The sequence below is a fragment of the Aedes aegypti genome, chromosome 3, assembly GCF_002204515.2.
Source record: "Aedes aegypti strain LVP_AGWG chromosome 3, AaegL5.0 Primary Assembly, whole genome shotgun sequence".
NCBI lineage: Eukaryota > Metazoa > Arthropoda > Insecta > Diptera > Culicidae > Aedes > Aedes aegypti.
Genome location: NC_035109.1, coordinates 88,721,381 through 88,741,210, shown reverse-complemented (window position 1 = coordinate 88,741,210; position 19,830 = coordinate 88,721,381). Strand labels below are relative to the sequence as shown.

Sequence of the window (19,830 nt, the reverse complement as noted above, 5' to 3'; positions counted from 1 at the left end):
TGTTCGTCAAGTTTAAGCATTATTTTTGGCATGAAAAAAATCCTAAATTCAATGAACAAATTGTATGTTGGTATCCTTTACTATTCAACTTAAGGTAGAGCTTTTAAAAACATCAATAATATTCCATCAGTTCCTGACGCTGAGTCACTTTAGTGATCTATTCCTTATGGTCAAATTTGCTGATACACCATCTTTTTACTACCAGCAAAAAAGTAAAGTAATAAGCGTGTTCAAAACTGGTTTAGATTACTAAAGAAACTATATATGTATAAAAAAAGCAAAATCTTGAGTTTTAACCGCATTGTTGGGTACCAAATTTACTCTTTATGGTCGTTTTATTGAAAAATCCCATACTTTTAAAATTATATACGCATGTTTATCGATCTAGAGCAAACTGTAAGCGTTTTTCTCAAAATATTTTGATAGGTAGTCTCAGAATAACACATTCTGAAAATAATACATGCCAAATGAATTTGATTTAATTCAAGCAGTGTTCCCAATCTTGATGATTGTCATTGTGCTTTGAGTGGTCTTCTGAAAATAAATTATTTGTTTTTCTATTTTGCTTAAAATATGACGTGGGGACTAAATCAGCAACTCTATGAAGGCGTAAGTTATTTTTATTATAAATACTATATTATTACTTCCGTCTGGACGTACTTTAAACCTTAAAATTCTACTCATATCAGTTCCATTTAAATTTAAGATATTTTTCTTTAAAAAAATTGATAAAAAATGATTTTATGATATCTGCAAAATTGCTTCTCCAAAAATAACTTGATATTTTTTAGCAAGCTTCTAATTGATGATGCTTTCTAAGTACAACCATTTTTTGAAAATAAAAAATATAAATTGTCGAATTTTCCTGCCGATTTTTAATAATCCTTGATTTTGATAACCTCCAAAATTCGACCGTTCTAAACGTTGTGCCTTATTACAGGGTGTCCGCAAATTACCCGTACAAACTTTGAAGACATGGCTCTATACAATCAAGCATAATATATTCAATATTCTTGCATGGTTGTAAACAATGGCTTATTATATTATTATGAAGTAAGTTTGACACATTTCCGATTTCAAATATTTGCAAAATTAAGTCAAATGTATTAAAGTGTCTTAAAAGGAGCTGTTTTTCGAGCTTAATGACGGAAGAGAAATGTCCATAGAACTCTCTGAATTTGAACCGTATAATTTTCTATTTCCAGTCTAACTTGAAGCCACTAAACTGCAGGTAACTTCAAATAATAATAGGAAATTTAGATTCATCTTTTTTAGATTTTAGGGATAACACATCTCCAGTATGACTAGCGGCCCTCAGGAAAAACGTCTCCGAAAAATTTGAATTTGCCTATCTCAGTAACAAGCAAACATTTCGAAATTGTTTGAAGTTGTATTGCGTGTCAATATATAGATGTACAGTGGGATTCCGTTTTTGGCATGCTCCGTTTTTGGCATGCTCCGATTTTGGCACCCCCCGATTTTGGCAACAAAATGGATCCGTTTTTGGCAACATTTTTTAATACCATTAAAATTTGTAAATTTTTGTAAATATTATTGTGTCTGTTGCTTTAGTCACTTGAATAGCATGTCAACTCCACATCGATTACATTCCAGATCTCCATTTTCGTCGATGTTTCCCCAAATCTCACCAACTACTAAGGACTCGCGTACGCGCTTATTTACTTCAGAATGATCATTGGTCATACATAGGCTACGTTTCATGAGACCAATAATCTCCACCAGTATCTCAACTTAAGACCATTCTTTTTTCATAGGCATTCATATTGAGTGACCAGCCCACTTGAGTCTGCCAGTACACAGTTCGAACGTAACGTGTAAATTTCTGAGACATATGATGCACATAATCGGAGCGTGGTATAATATGGACATTTACATGGTATGTCATGTAAACTTCAAGTATATGTCATGTAATCCGGCAGGATTCCATGTAGTTACGTGACATATAACACACATTTACATGATTCAAGACTTAAATTTACATGACGTCGTGTTTACATCGCATAAATAAAGTTTACATAACGTGTAATCTTCATTATTTTTAACTGTGTAGGTGATACAATAAAAAAACACTGTTCTTCAGATTTGGAACAGCTTGTTCGAACAAAGCACCAGCACCGACATAAGAGCAACGAAAAATCTATGATTCACACAGAGTAACAATCATAAATTTTGTCTCGCTGTCTTTATTATTATGGATTTATATACATTGCGTATGTAAAAACACACCGCAATAATAGATACAAATATGTACAGCAAAATGTTGTGTATCATAGCTTTTTTAAATTTCATTAAATAACATGACAAATGCGACTACAGTCCAAACTACAATTTATTTTCAATAATACCATTGGAGCTTGCGATAAATACGACTGAGAGTGTTTTTACTTTTTGTCTGTGATATTGGTGTGTATATTGATCTCTCTGCGTCAACTATTTAAAGCTACGTTCTCTATTTTCTATAGACTTTATAAGGCGTTAGATTTGTTAAGAGACGATCCAGAATTCTGTACAAGATTGTTAATCAAGGATACGGGTCTCAACATCATCAAAATGTTCCTTACGAGCTGAGTCTATGAGTTTCCTAACTGTACCCTGGAGAATCCTTAAGGAATTCTTCGTTCTTGTGGGACTTTTCAGAAATTTTAACGAATTCATGAGAATATCTGCAGATTCCAAGTGGACACTGAGAGCTTCTTAAGGGATCGTTAGAGTGTATAACTGGTTATGGAGGATTATGTCCAACATCTGGTGATTCCTAATGAACTCTAGGGCGTCTTGTAAATTTTAAGCGGGATAATGTGAATTTCTAGTTATATTGTGGGAGCCTAATATTATTTTTTAATTTTTTCATCGGAGACTTGAGAATTTACGGCAACATCGCAGCGAAATTCCAAGATGTTAATTCATAGCAAAATCCTTAGCAAGATCCTGAGAACTCTATGCGAGATCCTATCTGTTGATTTCTTATGAGTACCTGAAGATTCCTATAAGGCTCTTGAGGTTTCATAACAGGATCCTGTAAATTTCAGTTGCTTTCATAAGGCAGGTGTAAAACATATATCAAGCTGAATTGAAAATTATTTCAAGTAAAAATTAAATTTTACACAATTACAAGACATTTATGCATCTACTCATGTTTATGTATGCCCTTTTGATACAGTCAACCATTCATTATAAAATGCTTTACTTTATCAGAAACATAAATTGAAGGAGCAATTTTAAACTTACCGAATTTTTAGATTTTATGCTAAAGTTAAACTGATTTTAAATGTTCATTTAATTAGAAAAAAAGGTCATGCCGTTTGGGTTTTGCAATACCCAGCGCTTTTGATTCGCAAATACGTCTTTAAAAGAAAACATTTTTGTTTTCTTTTTCTCTCATGGTTTTAAGAAAATGTCCAGTTCTTCAATAAAAGTCACTTATGCGATTATTGGTTTTACAAGGCCCTCTTATACAAAAGTTATGCATAATGCTTCTAAAAAATAATTGAAGACGTTGATGCGTAAAAACGCGATCAGAAAATCGTTTGCCAGATTTAATATTACGAAGCTATAGATTCATAGCATAGTATAACCCTCGGGAAAATGCTTCGAAGTGAACCTTTTCGAAGTCTCAACGCCTTATGATTCCATAAAAATGATGTATTAACATTGTAATGATGCTTTCAAAACCAATAGTTGAAAAATAAAATTTGAAATATGGGTTCCAATTTTGGCACGGTTCCGTTTTTGGCAACTGAAAATTTCAACTTTGTTGCCAAAAACGGAATCCCACTGTATTATAAAAGGTACATGGACATTGATTTTTCATTGTTTTCAATGTGAGATCATCTTCCCAATATTTTGCTGTTCGGATAATTTGCGGACACCCTGTAGTGTGAAATCATATTATTTTGGTAACTTTTTTATTACCACAGCATTGTACAATATTAGTCGAACGATGTACAGAAAACCGATTTCGATTTCATTGATAAATTAAAAAGATATTGCATGTCCAAAGTGTCCACTTTATAAAATGAACAGTCCTTAAATATATTTTCATAGCTGCCTATTGGCCATTCCAATGCACTGGGCTGGTCGTTTAAAGATAGAATTTTCATATAAAAGAAAATTTTATCAATGGTAGCTCATCAATAGCTTAACAATACCTCATTTTAGTATTTTTGATTGTTTTAAACATGTTTTAATATAAAAATAATGCCAAATTGAGGTATGACTAATACCAGGACTCCTAAACAATGTCTAAGGTATAATACCAAAATATAGAATGGAGCTAGTTATGCATTCCTGCTCGGGTTGCCTTGCCGTTGTGTCAACGGAAAGGACTCTTCTCAAGCGTCTCGGTGGTTGTCCGAGCACATTTTTCCTTCCAATCAAGTTGAGTGCGGCGGATTTACGGTTTCCTTCGCCGTTTTCCTTCCCGAGCATGAATTTTTAAGAGATGTCTTTATACTGAAGAAGCGCCCGAATGGGCGGAAACCGTCGAGCACAGTCGTGTGTACGTGGGATGCACAATGGATTTGGGCGATACTTGGAATCTGAGTGAAGAAAATAGATCGCGTCAGGATTGTGAATACTTGTATTGATTCAAACACTTTGGAGTATTCCAGAATAAGGATTATGTAATTCTTTACGATTCCCTTCAAAATTTTCGTTGAGAACCAAGAATTTATCTACTTCCAGACATTACTTAAGGCATTCCAATTTAAGGAATCCTATCAGAAATTTTCTAGGTAGTCTTCAAAAAGTTCATCTAGGAATTATTCCAGAGAGGTTCTAGGTAACTGTCAAGAATATTTTTTAGAAAGTATTGGAGAAAACCATGAAAACATCTGGGAGATATTTCTAAAGCGAATCCTAATGCAAATTTTGATCAAACTTCTGTAGAAATTTCTTATAAACTTCTACAAAAAAACTTTTGAATCGACCCCTGGACTCTTGTGAAAATCTTGGAGGATTTTCTAGATAAATTATCAATTTAAATATTTGAACGATAATCAATCGGATTTCTGTATAATATCCTGCTGGATTTGCTAAAGGAATTCCCAGAAAGATACAGATGAAATCAGATGGAATATCGTAACACCCATTTTCAAACTAGCAACACCTACTCAAACCCATCACCACCCCAGAAACTCACCTTAAATCTTTTGTCCTGTAACACCTTCTTAATTGCGACTAGCTCGCCCGTATCACAGAGCGTCGCCTGGAAGACAACGCCGAAGCTTCCATTGCCGATCACCTTGGTATCTGTGTATGATACTTCCTGTGGTCTGTCTGGTCCCTGGCCGGCTGTTGCCACAACCGTTGTCACTTTTGAACCATCTTTACCTGTTGGGGGAAAAGAAAAAGCGGGGGCGTTATTTAATAAGGGGTTCACGATTTATTCGATTAAGGATGTTGGGTGGTGTCGTTATCGTCGACAGCTATCGATCGGAAACACATCGGAGAACGGTGTAGAAATCCAATTGGAGGCTGAAAATATACACGGGGATAAACTTTTTTTTTCGAACATTTGGGTAGCCATGATATCCTGAAGATTGAGAAGTAACTACTCAGTAAGTCCAATCTCATTATTGGGATTATTTGGAACATCCGTTGCCGTGCGTGGAATCTAACGTGAAGTGGCACAATTGGCAGCGCATTACAGAAACGACGAATTGACGATAAAATATTGCAACTCACGGTTCCCATGGTTTAGTCAAATCCATATCAGACGGCAGAGAAAGAGGCACCATCATTGAAGCACGAAGTACCGTCAAACGGGGTATCTTTGATCATGCGGGTAAAGTTGTAGAAATAAGTAGATTGTCCACCCAAAAAACATATCAAAATCCCCCAGTTTTACGGTACAAAGTTGGTACTTTTTGCCTTTTCGTTTTTTTTTGCTGGTGGATAATCCCGTCCCGGTGACGGCGCCAAGCATGGGCCACCAAAATTCAATATTCATAAAATTGGATGAACCTTACTCCCTGGGCTGTCGGTGAATCTCACTACGTGATATCGGTAGGTGTGTGGTTCGTCGTCGCTTCCAAGATACGAGAACAGAAAAAGTTAGGCATGATGTGGCAGTGTCATCGTACCTTGGGTAACAATCTTCGGACGTGCATGTTAGTTGGTGTCTAAAGAAGACCCATGTAAGATTGAGATTGACGACACATAGTGAGAAGGTAAATTTGGTAGCCATTATCTGAGGGTTTTACGACTGGCTTCCTCCCGATGTGGGAAAACTGTGCTCTGCCATCGTTTCCTGATTCGAGTTGAAATTGACAGTGGAGTAGGTAGATTATTAAGTTTGCGGAAAGTTCTAGCCGATCAACGGACAAGTTGATAAAGCAATTTACATGACTAATATCAATCTAAAGCGAAAATCACCACCCACTCTCAGCCGGAGCTACACAGCAATTGACACACCCGTTAAGTCACACTCACCGCTAAATTAATTCAATCAATTAACCCTCTTGGTGTGACTCGTGTGCCCTGCTGTCAACGCCCATATCTATCATCTCGGGCAAATTGTAGCAAATTATTCCATTCCCGCCTCAGCACACTGAAACGAATTCAAAGAACATGAATTATTGTTGACGTTTCAATTCGTTAAATATTGGGAGAACGATGTGAGTGGCAACCCGGATCTAACCAGTAGTGAACCCAGTATCAATCATTTCCCGTTTTTTGCTAGCACATGAAAACGCAACGAACGAACTAGAGTGCTTAATATGGCTTTACCAACAAAGAACTAGTGAGCGAATGAAAAAAAATACGACGGACGACCTTCTCTTCCTTTGAAAACCGATTTAAGAAACTGCACTGGAAATCGATGAATGACGATTGAAGGTATGAGTAATTAAAAACAGCTTCTGGCTTGGACGGTGGGTTCAAAGTCACGGTCACTGCATTCACGTCCGAGTTTCTTGCTCCTCTTATGAATTATTCTATAATTGTGATATTAAACATCTATGTGCATTGTTAAAAATGAGCCCAAGTTTTATTGCGGTTTTAAAGGCAATCTTTAGGATTCCTACAAAATTGGAATGCATTTCAGTCACAATTCTAGCAAAAACGTTTCGCATCCCTTGATAAATTGCTACAGAGGATCTTGTTCAATTCTTGATAGGATTTATAGAGGATTTTTTTTTGCAAAATTCTTATTAAATTTTAGGTGGCATCTCTGGCCGATTCATGAAATGGATTTAAACGGACTCCTTCCAAGACTCATGGTGAGTTTTTGGATAGACCCTTGGTTGATGATTCACAAGATGCTCAGCAAATTCCCAGCATAACCTTTGTCGATTCTCAAACGAGATCTTCAATGGATTTGTGACGAGTTTATTGCAAATTTCACATGAATTTTTGTGTGTATAATATCCTCGATTTTTGGGTATGCTTAAGGAAATTCTCAAAGGATTCCACATTTCAATTCATGTTGCATTTCTGATATTGAAATACGAATTAGGACAGAGGAATTGTCAAAAACAGGTTATTACCATTGTTCTGGTAAATTGTTTCCTATGGAAGAGCATATGCAGAATAAATAAATAATTATAAAAATGCTGGACTAGGTTACAGAAACCTGTATAAATTAGAGGCAGTTCGCTGATAACATCGTCAATTCTACGATCAAGTCAACAGCCGATAGAATTCAAAATTAATGACGCACGTTACCGAATAGAACACGTAAACTTTGCGTCAAAACAACATTATAATCCTCAATGTCCACCGTCATCACCATATGGGCTTGCGAAAAAACATACTGTCCAAATCTAATATGCAAATGATTGCAAACAACAGCACGTAGCAAATCTCCTTCGCAAACTGGTAGAACTGCTCTGGAATCGGCGCATGACGAACGGCGTTATCACCCAGCCACAAAGCGCGCCGTCGTTAGTAACCCATCACGATCAGCACGACATCAGAAGCTGTTTGTTGTTTCCAGTTGATCCTTAAGCCATAAACATGGAAATATTTCAGAAGCGAACATTTTGCACAAATATTTACGATCAGGTAGTCGAATACTATTACCCAACCGAAGTCGTCATCAAATTCGTAAACATTCGAAACGGTTGCATCAGTTGTCAAAGTGTTTACAACGGGAGAAGATAACGGAAGCTTATCAAAATGGAATGATCGTTGCACGCCTGCTGGGTGCATCTAATTTGACACCTAACAGAACCACGATAGGGGGTCCACTGTTATCAACCCATAAAAAAACGGTAACAGTTGCTGCGCTGCACTTGTCGCCACTTTATTGCAGTTTGTAGGCACAAAGAAGCCCGAATAACGTCAGATACCTACGAGACGTAAATATTTACCTCTGGGCTCTGTGAAAGTTGGGGAGAATCCCACTGGAAGAGCACTTGTTCGTGTCTTTCAAACAGGTGTGCTCCCATTTTGATAATGGGATAGGGCATGTGGGTCGTTGCTAACAAAATGTAGCATAACGATTGACATGACAGTGTTAAAGTAATTTTTCAATTTTCTTAAATGTTAGATTTTCGCTTTCATCAAGGTCAAGGTATTGCCAACTGAGATATGGGATCCCCACATGAATTCTGAATACCTACGCGAAAACCCGAATTGTAGAAGAGAGACAACACCAATTCGTTGTGATTATTTTAATAAAACTGTCGATCCAGTAACACTAGTAATTAAGTTTTTCTCTAGTCGAACCCACCCGCATGTGAAACAGATTATCGTTGGTCATTACATGTCCATTCGTGTGTCACATTACAGTAGAGTAAACTGGATCCCACGCCACAGTTTGTCGCTGTCTGATACTCCTTTCCATAGCACGTACCTCGAAAAAGGACCAGTCCAATCCGGTTCGTTGGCATTTTCATACCTCGCCAAAGTATGTTCAACAGATTACATCGTTACAGTCCTCAACTGGGCTATCGTGTTCTCGTTCTCGATCCCGCCACGTGTGTATTCGAGCGATAATGACCCGGAATATTAACCTCCTCTGGATACCACTAATCGCATGTCGTCATTTGATGAACCCCCATCGATAGCGCAACATGGGCGGGAGTGTCCCACAAATGAAAATTAGCAATTAGGCTGGATGTCCAGTGTTGTACATGCATTTACAGCTCAAGCTGCGAGCAAATAATTATAATGCCATTACTTGGCAGCTCAAATAAAGCGCGAAGATAGCGGTTACATTTCCTGCAATGCATTTCAATCCGGAATCCAATCGAGAGTAGATAAAATATTGACGTTCACCCGGAATTGTCTGCACTGCAAACAGCTTGATAGACTATTCAAATAAATCATTCCACTCGACTAATCGCATTCGCACCAGTCGGTCTTAGAAGACTATCTAGTCCGCTCAAATGAACCGTATCGAAGCCTTCGCACTCACACGCGAGCCTGGAGATTGTAGGAACTGTGCAACAGCAGCCTTGATGCGCTCTAAGCTCTCAATGTTGTCATACGGCTCAACAACAAATGGGCTGCTAACGAGGTATACCTGGTTGCCTACCGAATCTGAAACGACGCAACAGATTCCCGGGGGTGGATGACCGACCACCATTCGTCACATATCCCTCCGTAAAGCTTGGAGCAATGTGTGCCAAAATCGCAAATGATAGCCTGCTTTTGGCTTTCCATAGCTGAGTGGTTAGAGATCGCTTTTTTAAAGCAAAGCAATGCTGTGGATGCCTGGGTCTAATGCGAAAATTGCAATTTTTGTAAAGAAAGCTCTCAGTTAATAACCGTGGAAGTACTCATTGAACACTAAGCTGAGAGGCAGGCTCTGTCACAGAAGGGGCGTAATACCAAGAAAAAGAAGAAGCCATCTTCGCCAATCACAGCAACCTGTACGGTCGGTATGTTGATTGGCATATAATTGTCGCGTTCGATTTTTGCAACCACCTGACGAATCCATTCATCATCATCGATGGCCATTGCACAGTGGTCCAGGAATCAGTTTTACGCGGAAAGATGCACTTTGAGCTTTAGAATGAAACATTAGACAAAATTGGTCTTCTACAAAGTTGTTTGTATTAGTTAAGTCCTTTGTTTGGTGTTATTGAAAATTAGGGTGGACCACATTTTCATAGAAATTGTGTAACTAACTTTCTTATTTGTAGAAAATATATTATACATGCTTCAGCAAAGTTATAGACCATTCAATTTCAAGCAACTTTGCCAAAAAAAGTTTTTTTGTATCTCTTAAATTGACCGATTTAGAGCTTTTTTCCTGCAGTGACATAGGGTGGTCCGAACAAAACTGGTTTTCTGGCTCTAGAGTTTTCAATTCAAATTTCTCATCAAAGTAGTCTATGAAACACTTTTAGAGCTTTGAAAAATGCGTAATTTGGCGAAGGAAGAAACTCGCTATCTCCTTTCGTTTAGGAGTTATTGTTGTTTTTCTCTCAAAAACATGCCTACTTTGATTGTGAATATCTCTGATTGGGGCAAACATAAAAAATATCTTTTGACAGCATTCAAAAGACAAAATAAAATTGTATATTATATCAAAAAATTACAGATGTGTTATTTTTGTAACTCTAATAAAATGCCTATAAAAACAAAGGTTTTAAAGCAGAAAAACTTTAATAACTTTTGAACTAAAATAGATATCATCAATATTTTTGCATGAAAATTTGCGTTTTGTTAAGTTCTTAAAGTCGTTCATAGACCGCTTTGACGAGAAATCTGAAATAAGAAATATAGGGCTTTAAAACTATTTTGAAAATTTTCATGGTATGTATTTCTTTATTATTTTACATTTTGAGCATGAAAATGAAATTTTAGACAAAAATGATCTTCTACAAAATTGTTTCTAAAAATGTAAGCTTTCATACTGTGTCATTTGAAACTAGGGTGGTCCACAATATCACACATATCATACAATCAACTTCTTCATTTGCAAAAATACTGGGATATGCTTTTAAGCAAAGTGGTAGAACTTGAAATTTTGATCATCTTTGCCAAAAAAAGTTTTTCTGTAGCTCAAAGTTTGACCAATCTAGAGCATTTTTTCCTAACCATCGCAGGGTGGTCCAACAAAAATAAGTTTTTTAACTCTAGTTTTTTTAATATTATTTTCTCGTCAAAGTCGTCTATGAACGACTTTTAGAACTTAACAAAACGCAAATTTTCATGCAAAAAGATTGTTAATATCTATTTTAGTTCAAAAGTTATTGAAGTTTTTGTGATAAAAAATGTTTGACTTTCAAGACGTTTTATTAGAGTTACAAAAATAACACATCTGTAATTTTTTGATATAATATACAATTTTATTTTGTCTTTTGAACGCCGTCAAAAGATATTTTTTATGTTTGCCCCAATCAGAGAAATTCACAATCAAAGTAGGCATGTTTTTGGAAGAAAAACAATAATAACTCCTAAACGGAAGGAGATAGCGAGTTTCTTCACTCACCAAATTACGCATTTTTCAAAGCTCTAAAAGTGTTTCATAGACTACTTTGATGAGAAACTTGAATTGAAAACTCTAGAGCCAGAAAACCAGTTTTGTTCGGACCACCCTATGTCACCGTAGGAAAAAAGCTCTAAATCGGTCAATTTAAGAGATACAAAAAAACTTTTTTTGGCAAAGTTGCTTGAAATTGAATGGTCTACAACTTTGCTGAAGCATGTATATAATAATTTCTACAAATAAGAAAGTTAGTTTAATCATTTCTATGAAAATGTGGTCCACCCTAATTTTCAATAACACCAAACAAAGGGCTCAACTAATACAAACAACTTTGTAGAAGACCGTTTTTGTCTAATGTTTCATTCTAAAGCTCAGAATGCATCTTTCCGCATAAAACTGATTCCTGGACCATAGTGCATTGTTCTTTCGATTGGAAGTGATTGCTCCCATCTTATACGAGTTGTGTCATTTTTTGCGCGTTTGATAAAAAATCGGAGTAATCTACTCATTGTGGTGATGGAAGCTTTCTTTGGAACAAAATATGGATTGTTTGCCTAGTTTTGGAATACAGTCAAACCTTTATAAGTCGATATCCAGGGGATCATCGACTCATGCAGCTGAAATTCGTTGGAAAGCTGCATTATAGTAGACCGAAAAGTTTTGTAACAGTATTGAGTTTTGGAACAACGACTAAAACCACAATAAAGAATACGCAACAGGATATCAGAACACTTGCCCAATTATCGAATGAGTGGTAGGCTCTATAATCCACCAATATAGTGTACAGAGTGATCTAGAACATTCTTCCTAGGACCTCTCCGAGAAGCCGTAGAGTTTCTCTCAATAAACTCACCAAGATCTTTAGCCTTCCAGAATAACCAACCATCTCCTCTAGTGTGCAACAAAAATTTCAACCACTGACGATCATAAAAGTATTGTTTAATGTTAGGAATCATTCAACGATCTCCGAAGAAATATGAAAAGGATATTCCCAAGAATCAGCCAGCCAAAACTCCTAGGGAATCTGTCAAAAAAACTGGGTTGGTGTTACGGAGTATGTCCGGAAGATATACATTGGGTTAAACTCTTGGGAATAATCGGCCATAGATCAGTCCAGAATTACTTCTCTAGCACATTACCAGACGTCCATTCAGGGACCCGACAAAGTTATATACAAATCTTTCACGGCTATAGGTATTCATAGGTAATCTTGCCAGAATTCTGTCAAGGATTTCATCAGGTATTCACGAAATGCCTAATCAGATATGTAGCAGTTGTCTCGTTATAAATTCAGCATGAATTTTGCCAACTTATCCACCAAAGATCTCCAGGATGATTTTCTAAAGATGGTGGAAATCGTCAATTAGCTGGTCAAGAATTCGTAAACAATCTTTCAAGTTAAACACCAAGAATTTCAGCACGAATCTGTCGATCATTTTTTTTTTTGTCAATAACTAATGCAATTCTTGAGTCTGTCAAATTAATTGTGAAATTGCTTACAATGTCCTAGAAAGATAATTGATTAGGTTGAGCATTTTTAGAGATCCCACTGATTCTCACCAAGATCCTTGGAAAATCTCTTTGGAAATCTTTGGTACATTAATTGCCAGATTTTCAACAGGCGAAAAATTAAATCATTGATCAGCTTCCTGATGAGACATAAGAAGGATACATGATTAAAACTTGCGAGTAGCTACGGAGGATTTTTTGGAGAGAATACAGGCGGATCTCTAAAAGGACCCCCTCACCCTCCATAACGCTTTTTGTATGAAACAAAATTTTTGTGTGAGACGTAACGCTTCAGCTTATTTCCCCTCCTCCTAGAGCGTTACGTAATTTGTAAACGGCGCCTTACTGCGGCTAAGTACTTTTTTAAAGAATGGACCTCGTCGCTAACGTGATTGAAAGGTGGAAGCAACACTTCGATGAACATCTGAATGGCGGAACATTAAGACAATATAAGGAATAGCTTCATCGATTCGTCGGCTGAAGGAGACGTGCCAACTCCCACAATAAGTGTAGTTAAGGATGCTATCAAACGGCTGGGAAAAGGGAGTAATATGCTCATGGGCGTAGCCAGAGAGGGGCAGGGAAGAGACGTTGCGCCCTCCCCTCTAGCCGATTGAAAACAAATCAATATTACCTAGTTTACTACAAAGACGTATACTTTATTTTTAAAATCATTGATGTTTATTTGCGATTGCGTCATGCTAATCTTATTGAACAGTTCTCAGCAGACATTTTTCGAAGGTTTTATCTACAATACGAACCTTGTAAGGAATCTGCCAAGCATCTGTTAAGTTATCTTGAAATGTGAAGCCAGACATTCTTCGAAAAATCTGTCTTGGACAGGGATTGAATCCTGAGAAAATTGAGAGAATCTCTCACGTATCGCTCTCTGTAACTATCATAACATGCTGCACATTATGAGAGACTGTTTATCGTATACTGCTACAACTTTGATCAGATTGGTGGGATAGTAGTGCATGATAAAACCCCTCTAAACATGCTCCAATCCTGGGGGACACTATTGCTATTGGAAGTTCGTGGATTGTTTATCGTGCCAGTAAAGAAAAACACCTACCCCCAACGGTAAACAAGCGAGAAAAATGGATTTTATCATCGCTCTCTCTTTGGGGCTTTGGGGCAACAGATTGGATGTGTTACTTTGCTTGCTTTGATCGTGCTTCATACTCAAATGAGAGCGAATTCTGCAATGCCTGGTCTTGGAATCTGATAAGAAATAACTCTTCATAGTTGCCTGGAATACATCTTCATTTTCCAAAGAAACATATTAGATTTTTCAAGGATTTTTTTCAATAATTCATTCCAAAAAATTATTCCAGTAATCGTTCCTGGAGAGTACCTCGAATTTCTCCATCGAGTGCTCGGCGATATTTCAAGATATGTTTCTCAATTTTTTTTTCAGAAGTGTATCATTAATTTTACCCCAGAATTTTTAGAAAATCTTCACAAGAATTTCGCAAAGAATTCTTCAGACACCTTCAAGAAATCATCTATTAAATATTTAAAAACCTGTTTTTCATTATATAAAAAAATGTGCATCATGTGAATTGTTTCAGTGCTTCAAGCAAAGAACATACTGTAAAATTTGTAGAAATTGCTCCCAGTAGATATTAGTCGGGTATTTTCATTTTAAAGGAAATTTCATCATGCATATCCCCTTGAACTTGATTGGAAATTACACTCATAGTAACGCTTCAGGAATGATATTTTTTAGAAGCACTTAGCTTTAGTTTCTTGTAAAATTTGTCCAGTTTCCCTTCATATATTAATCCCCCAAGATATTCCATTATACAAATAATCCTGATGACTCTCTCGGAATTGTGGTTTCAATGACTCCATTAATTTTCTTAAAATTTTCTCTGGAAGTCCTTTATGAAATAAAATTTTTGTCTAATCTAAAAGCGTGTTCAGAGAATCCTCAGAGAACTCCTTCTCTTATAACGATTCCTGCAATGACATTTTTAGGAATTTCTCTGGAACTCCATCAGCGACTTTTCCAAAAGTGAAATCTTTAAATTCTCCATGGAGATAGATATCTTGTTCCACAAGAATTCATAGACAAATTTTCGAAACATATGAATTTCCAAGATTTTCAAAAATTTAACCAGAAGTACTGTAAGTGTTATGTTATGATTTCCCCGAGATATTGTACCAGAATTTTTCCAGGAATTGAATTTCCTTAGGAGTCCATCTGACGCTTTCTTCCGGTTTTATTTTTATTTTATCTATGAATATCTCTAATAATACTAGCAAAAACAAATCTGCAAAGTAAGAGGGGAAGTTCTAAAGATATACCTTAATGGGTTTCAAAAATGTCTGCCAAGGATATTTCCAGAAAAAAATTTGGATACATTCTTGGTGAACTTCCTGAAGGAATTTCGGAAGTATTTTAAGAAGAAATTCCCAAAAAAACTCCTGCCTGGATTTTTTTATGAACTCTTTGGAAAATTTATTTTGAAAACATTTTGCATTGATTTCTGCAGAAGTTATTCCTGTGACTTCCCTGGATTATTTTTTTTCTCAGAATTCCTCCAAATATTCCTCCCAATTCCAGGTATACATTAGAAAATAGTTCAGATATTTGTTCAGGACTTCATCCAATGCTTCCTTCAGGTTTTATTTTTTATATATATTTTTTTCAATAAACTATTAAACTATTAAACTTCTTATGAATATTTAAAAAATTATGAATAAACCTTTGGATAAGATTCGGGAGGAATTTTGTAACTTATGCTCATAGAAATTCCAAGTAGAGCTGCTGTGAAACCCGCAGAGAAGTTCTTATATGAATCTCTGTAGGGACTTTGGTATTCTAAGATAGTTCTTGATTCTTGGAGTAATTGTTAGAGTTTATTCTGAAAGAATCTATAAAATTTTGTAGGAAGAACTTCCGAAAGAATTTCTATAGTTTTTTTTTAAGATATCCCTAAATGATTTTTTGTAAAAATCCTTAGATATGTTTAATTAAGAAACAAATTGAACCAAGGCGTGCTTTTGGATTGCACTTTGATCATTGTAAATCTGGCCAGCCCAACCTTTTTGGCTCTTTTTTGACATCTTAGAAATTTATATCTCAAGTAAAAGCGCGGTACATTAAAAAAAAATCATTTTTTTAAACTCTTTGCTAGCGCTGCAGACAAAGTTCAAAATCAGAGTTTGATATAAAGTCGATTTTTTATACATGGATTGCTTTCATTTGAGGTACAAGCTTCTCAGGTCGGACCATTATACCAAACGCGACAACCATTTATGCAAAAAAGAGCCAAAAAGGTTGGGCAGGCCTGTTATAAATGAAGAAGGAGGACAAATGTTCTTCAAAGCTTGATGTTTCATGCAAACAGTGGGGCAAAGGTTTTGTATAATAATCGTCTTTGCAAAAAGGCGATAAGTTTGAATGTAAAAATATCAAACGATCGCAGTTTTTAATACAGCATATAAAACACTTTCCAACATCATCTTCTGCCGTCTATTGCATACCTAGAGACGCCTACGCGTTCTCTTTTACTGCGAATATGCACATATCAAAACATTCAAACAATGTAATAGATATTATTCTAAAATTCTAAAAAAATAAAACTGAAAAACCTAAAGGCCGACATGAGAAATAAAGTATTGAAATAAGTATAAATAAAAATCAATAAATGGCACACTTACACATATCCCGGAACTTTTTCGATAGCCTACTAAAGCTAAAGCAGGTACACTGGGCCATATCGTCCTCCCCGTCCGGGCCGTACTTCTCCAGCTTCTTCGCCTTCTTCCGGCGCTTCTTCTCGTCCGCCAGCTGCTGCTGGACCGAGAACTTGTCCCGCAGCTTCGGGCTGCCGTTCTCGTCGATGTAGTACAGCGTGTGCTCGAGCCCGTCGAACTTGTTGATCAGCTTCGGATCGATGGAGAACGCCTGCAGCAGGCTCGGATCGACGGGCTTTCGCTGGGAAGTGGCCAGAGCCGGCGCTACCGGGGCCGTCGCTTGCTTGCCGTGGCCCCCCGTATCGCAGGGTTTGGCAGCATCCGACGAGGCCCGCAGCTCAATCTCATCCTTCTTAGGTGCTACGTGTATATCACTACTACTATCACAGGTGGTTCCTTTAGCTTTCAAAGCGTTTGGCCGAGGACTGTTCACGTCCGGTAGACTCTGGCAAGCTCGTTTACTCAATTTCCTATCAGTCTTGCTCTCGTGTGATTGATCCAGTTCGATGACGTCCTCCTCTTCTCCCTCGTCCTCGTCGCCTTCGTCGTCCACTTGACATTCGTCTTCATCTTCGTCCTGTTCGCCGATTACGTAACTGGACTTGGTCGGTGCCGTTTGACCTTCCGTGTATTCTTCGACGGCACTCAGGTGTTGCGTGCTGGTGCTCGCACTATGCGTCCGGTCGATATCCGAGGTAGACATGAACACTCCCGAGTCCGATGCCGCGATGGTACCCGTACCGAGTGGCGGAAACGTTTGATTGTGTCGCTGGTCGTCCGTTTCGCACTCGCTGTTGTGCTTGATGGCTTCCGCCCGACGGCGCACGATCGCCGCCATCGTCAGTGGAGTGTCCTCCAGATTGATCTGCTTCATTGTGCCCGAATCTTGACGGACACTATCTCCGTACTCTGAAGAGAGAGCGTGTGTAAGTAGCAGAACAAACAACAATCTTTAATTAGCACAGTTTCAAACAGGCGGTAGAACTCTCTGTCTGCCTCCGTCTGTCCATCGGTATTACCCCGATCGGACGCGACGGAGCCGGCGATGGGTATTGCTGCTGCTGGTGCGGCGGTCACACGAAGAGGCGCAATCGATTATCACCAAAGTAAACCTATACAGTCACAAGTGCAAACCGTCTTCCCGACAGAATTGAGAGATTACCATGCGCTCGAGCGGTCTCACTTTAAATTTTCCAACTCTTATCGCCCCTCGGACAATTAGGGTGCTGTCTGGAGGAGCTTATTCAGTATTTATATTTTGCAAGCCGAACCGAACGGCGATACGGCGTCCGTCCGAACGGGCCTTGTCCAACTGTAGTTGAACTTCGTCTGACCCCACGTGAAAGCAGTTACTTGTGTGCTCCGAGAGAGCAAAAGTATTGCGCCGTGGATGTTTACGAACCGTCTTACCACAACAAAAGTGAACTGCGTTGAAAAACTTCGATTCGACGCACATAACCGTGTCGTAGGGAAATGAGGTGAGGTGCAGAAGAAAGAGATTGGTCAGGTATAGGTGAGCCGGGGAGGAGGGAAGCGCTTGCGAGAACAACGAAGGTGGTCGAAAGAGGCGTCGTGCGGAGAGGCCGGAGCCTGGGCTAGATTTTAATGGGTACTATTTTTAGCACGGTAAAACGCAATAGCAAATCGAAGTTTTTTTGGGACGCATGATTGATGGTTATCTACTTCTTGTTCATGGAAACTGTTCGGACCACATCGGTTAAGCGGCCAGCTACTGGAATGGAGAGCGGAGGCTTGGTCAGTTTTACGGTCGGACCCGTACGACGAGTTATGCACATTCCTTGCTCCTTCGTGTGTTTTTTTTACATCTTTATGATGAAGCGGTTCTACGTTTTTCATTACCGTGAGGAATGCGAGGAAGGTATGCAGTGTGAGGTGTTATGTGAGAGGTATTTGGCAGTAGATAAGTATCGTGGAGGTATGCCAAAATAATTATTAAATTAGGAATTTTTTATAAAGTTAGGCTGATACAAATATTAAATTTCTTTTATGTCCGAGACCACTTGGAAGGTACGAGGGGGGGGGGGTATAAAAATAAATAAGGAACAAAATAACAAAAAAGAAAAAAAGTTATATTTTCGAATTTTTATTTTTAACGATAATTATTAAACTTTTATCAAACGTCCTCTGGTTAATTATTTTACTTGTTTTTAACTTTAAAAATTGAAAAAACCTAACTGATGTCAAAAAAATGATGAATCTTTTTTTTTCTCCCCTTCAAAATTTTCGGACATAAAAGATAATTAATATTTGTATCAGCCTTATGTCCTCTACATATCTAACAATTGAATAAATTGTTATGCAAAACATTAATATCTTGCCCGCTTTTGCATGACATTTCCATTATAAATCCTCCGAGGGATGTGACCGTTCTCACAATGTAACGAAACATTTATTTCTAATGAGAGTAGCAAACATAGAAACACCATGGCGATATAAGAACAACTTTAAATTTCGCTAAAATATTTATGAAAAATAATTGAAAAAAAAACTTTTTACTTTACTTTTTACTTGAAAACATTTTTTTTCTTTTTAATTATTTTGTTTAGCAATATTTTTGCTAAATAAAAAGTTAAATATAGGAAAACCATCTCCGACAAAGTTGTTTATGAGATCAAGAGCTGATATGCGGAAAGATGGCGTCTTGGGCAAATTTGTCATTTTTGTGCTAAGGTTGATGTTTAATAATTTCATCATAATTTTTTCCTTCTTTTCAACATAGGCTATTCTTTCGAGCTTTAACGAATTCATTCCTATTGACATGAAATCGCTTATATTCCAATTGGGTATTTCGCCTTCCTTTAGTCATTGGCAGCTCTTTATAACAGTTGCTTGTATTACACTTGATCAAACCTTCATAAGAGATTTTTTCTTCTTTTGATCATAGGCTATTCTTTTGAAAATGAGGTTTCTCATAATTATTGACATTAGAGTTTATTATACGGTAATCAAGAGTCTTATTCAAAATATAAGTAATGAGAGGGATAATCAATTAACAATTAACAGAAGACCTATTCCCGGACCGAAACGTAGGCGAAGATAAAAAAATATTCAAAGTGGTCGGTAGAAACGTTAACTTACGCAGGGATGTCATTCTCCTAGAAAACTCACAGTTGCAGTCTACACGGTTCCATTCATAATGTATGGTTCATTTCATTCTAGACGACGTTGTATCCCAGCCGTGTTGCTAG

The 19,830-nt window shown here is 37.4% G+C and overlaps 1 protein-coding gene across 2 annotated transcripts in view; it reads right to left on the bottom strand.

Moving 5' to 3' along the window:
- Nucleotides 1–19,830, bottom strand: part of LOC5566167 (glycogen synthase kinase-3 beta) — a 104,188-nt gene that overhangs the window by 52,953 nt on the left and 31,405 nt on the right. For both annotated transcript variants that reach the window (XM_021855062.1, XM_001650497.2), the window contains exons 2-3: nucleotides 16,586–17,530; nucleotides 5,162–5,352 (exon numbers count right to left, since the gene is read on the bottom strand). In XM_021855062.1, the coding sequence (XP_021710754.1) occupies nucleotides 5,162–5,352; nucleotides 16,586–17,495 (1,101 nt within the window). In that variant the 5' untranslated portion in view covers nucleotides 17,496–17,530. The remainder of the gene's footprint in view (nucleotides 1–5,161; nucleotides 5,353–16,585; nucleotides 17,531–19,830) is intronic.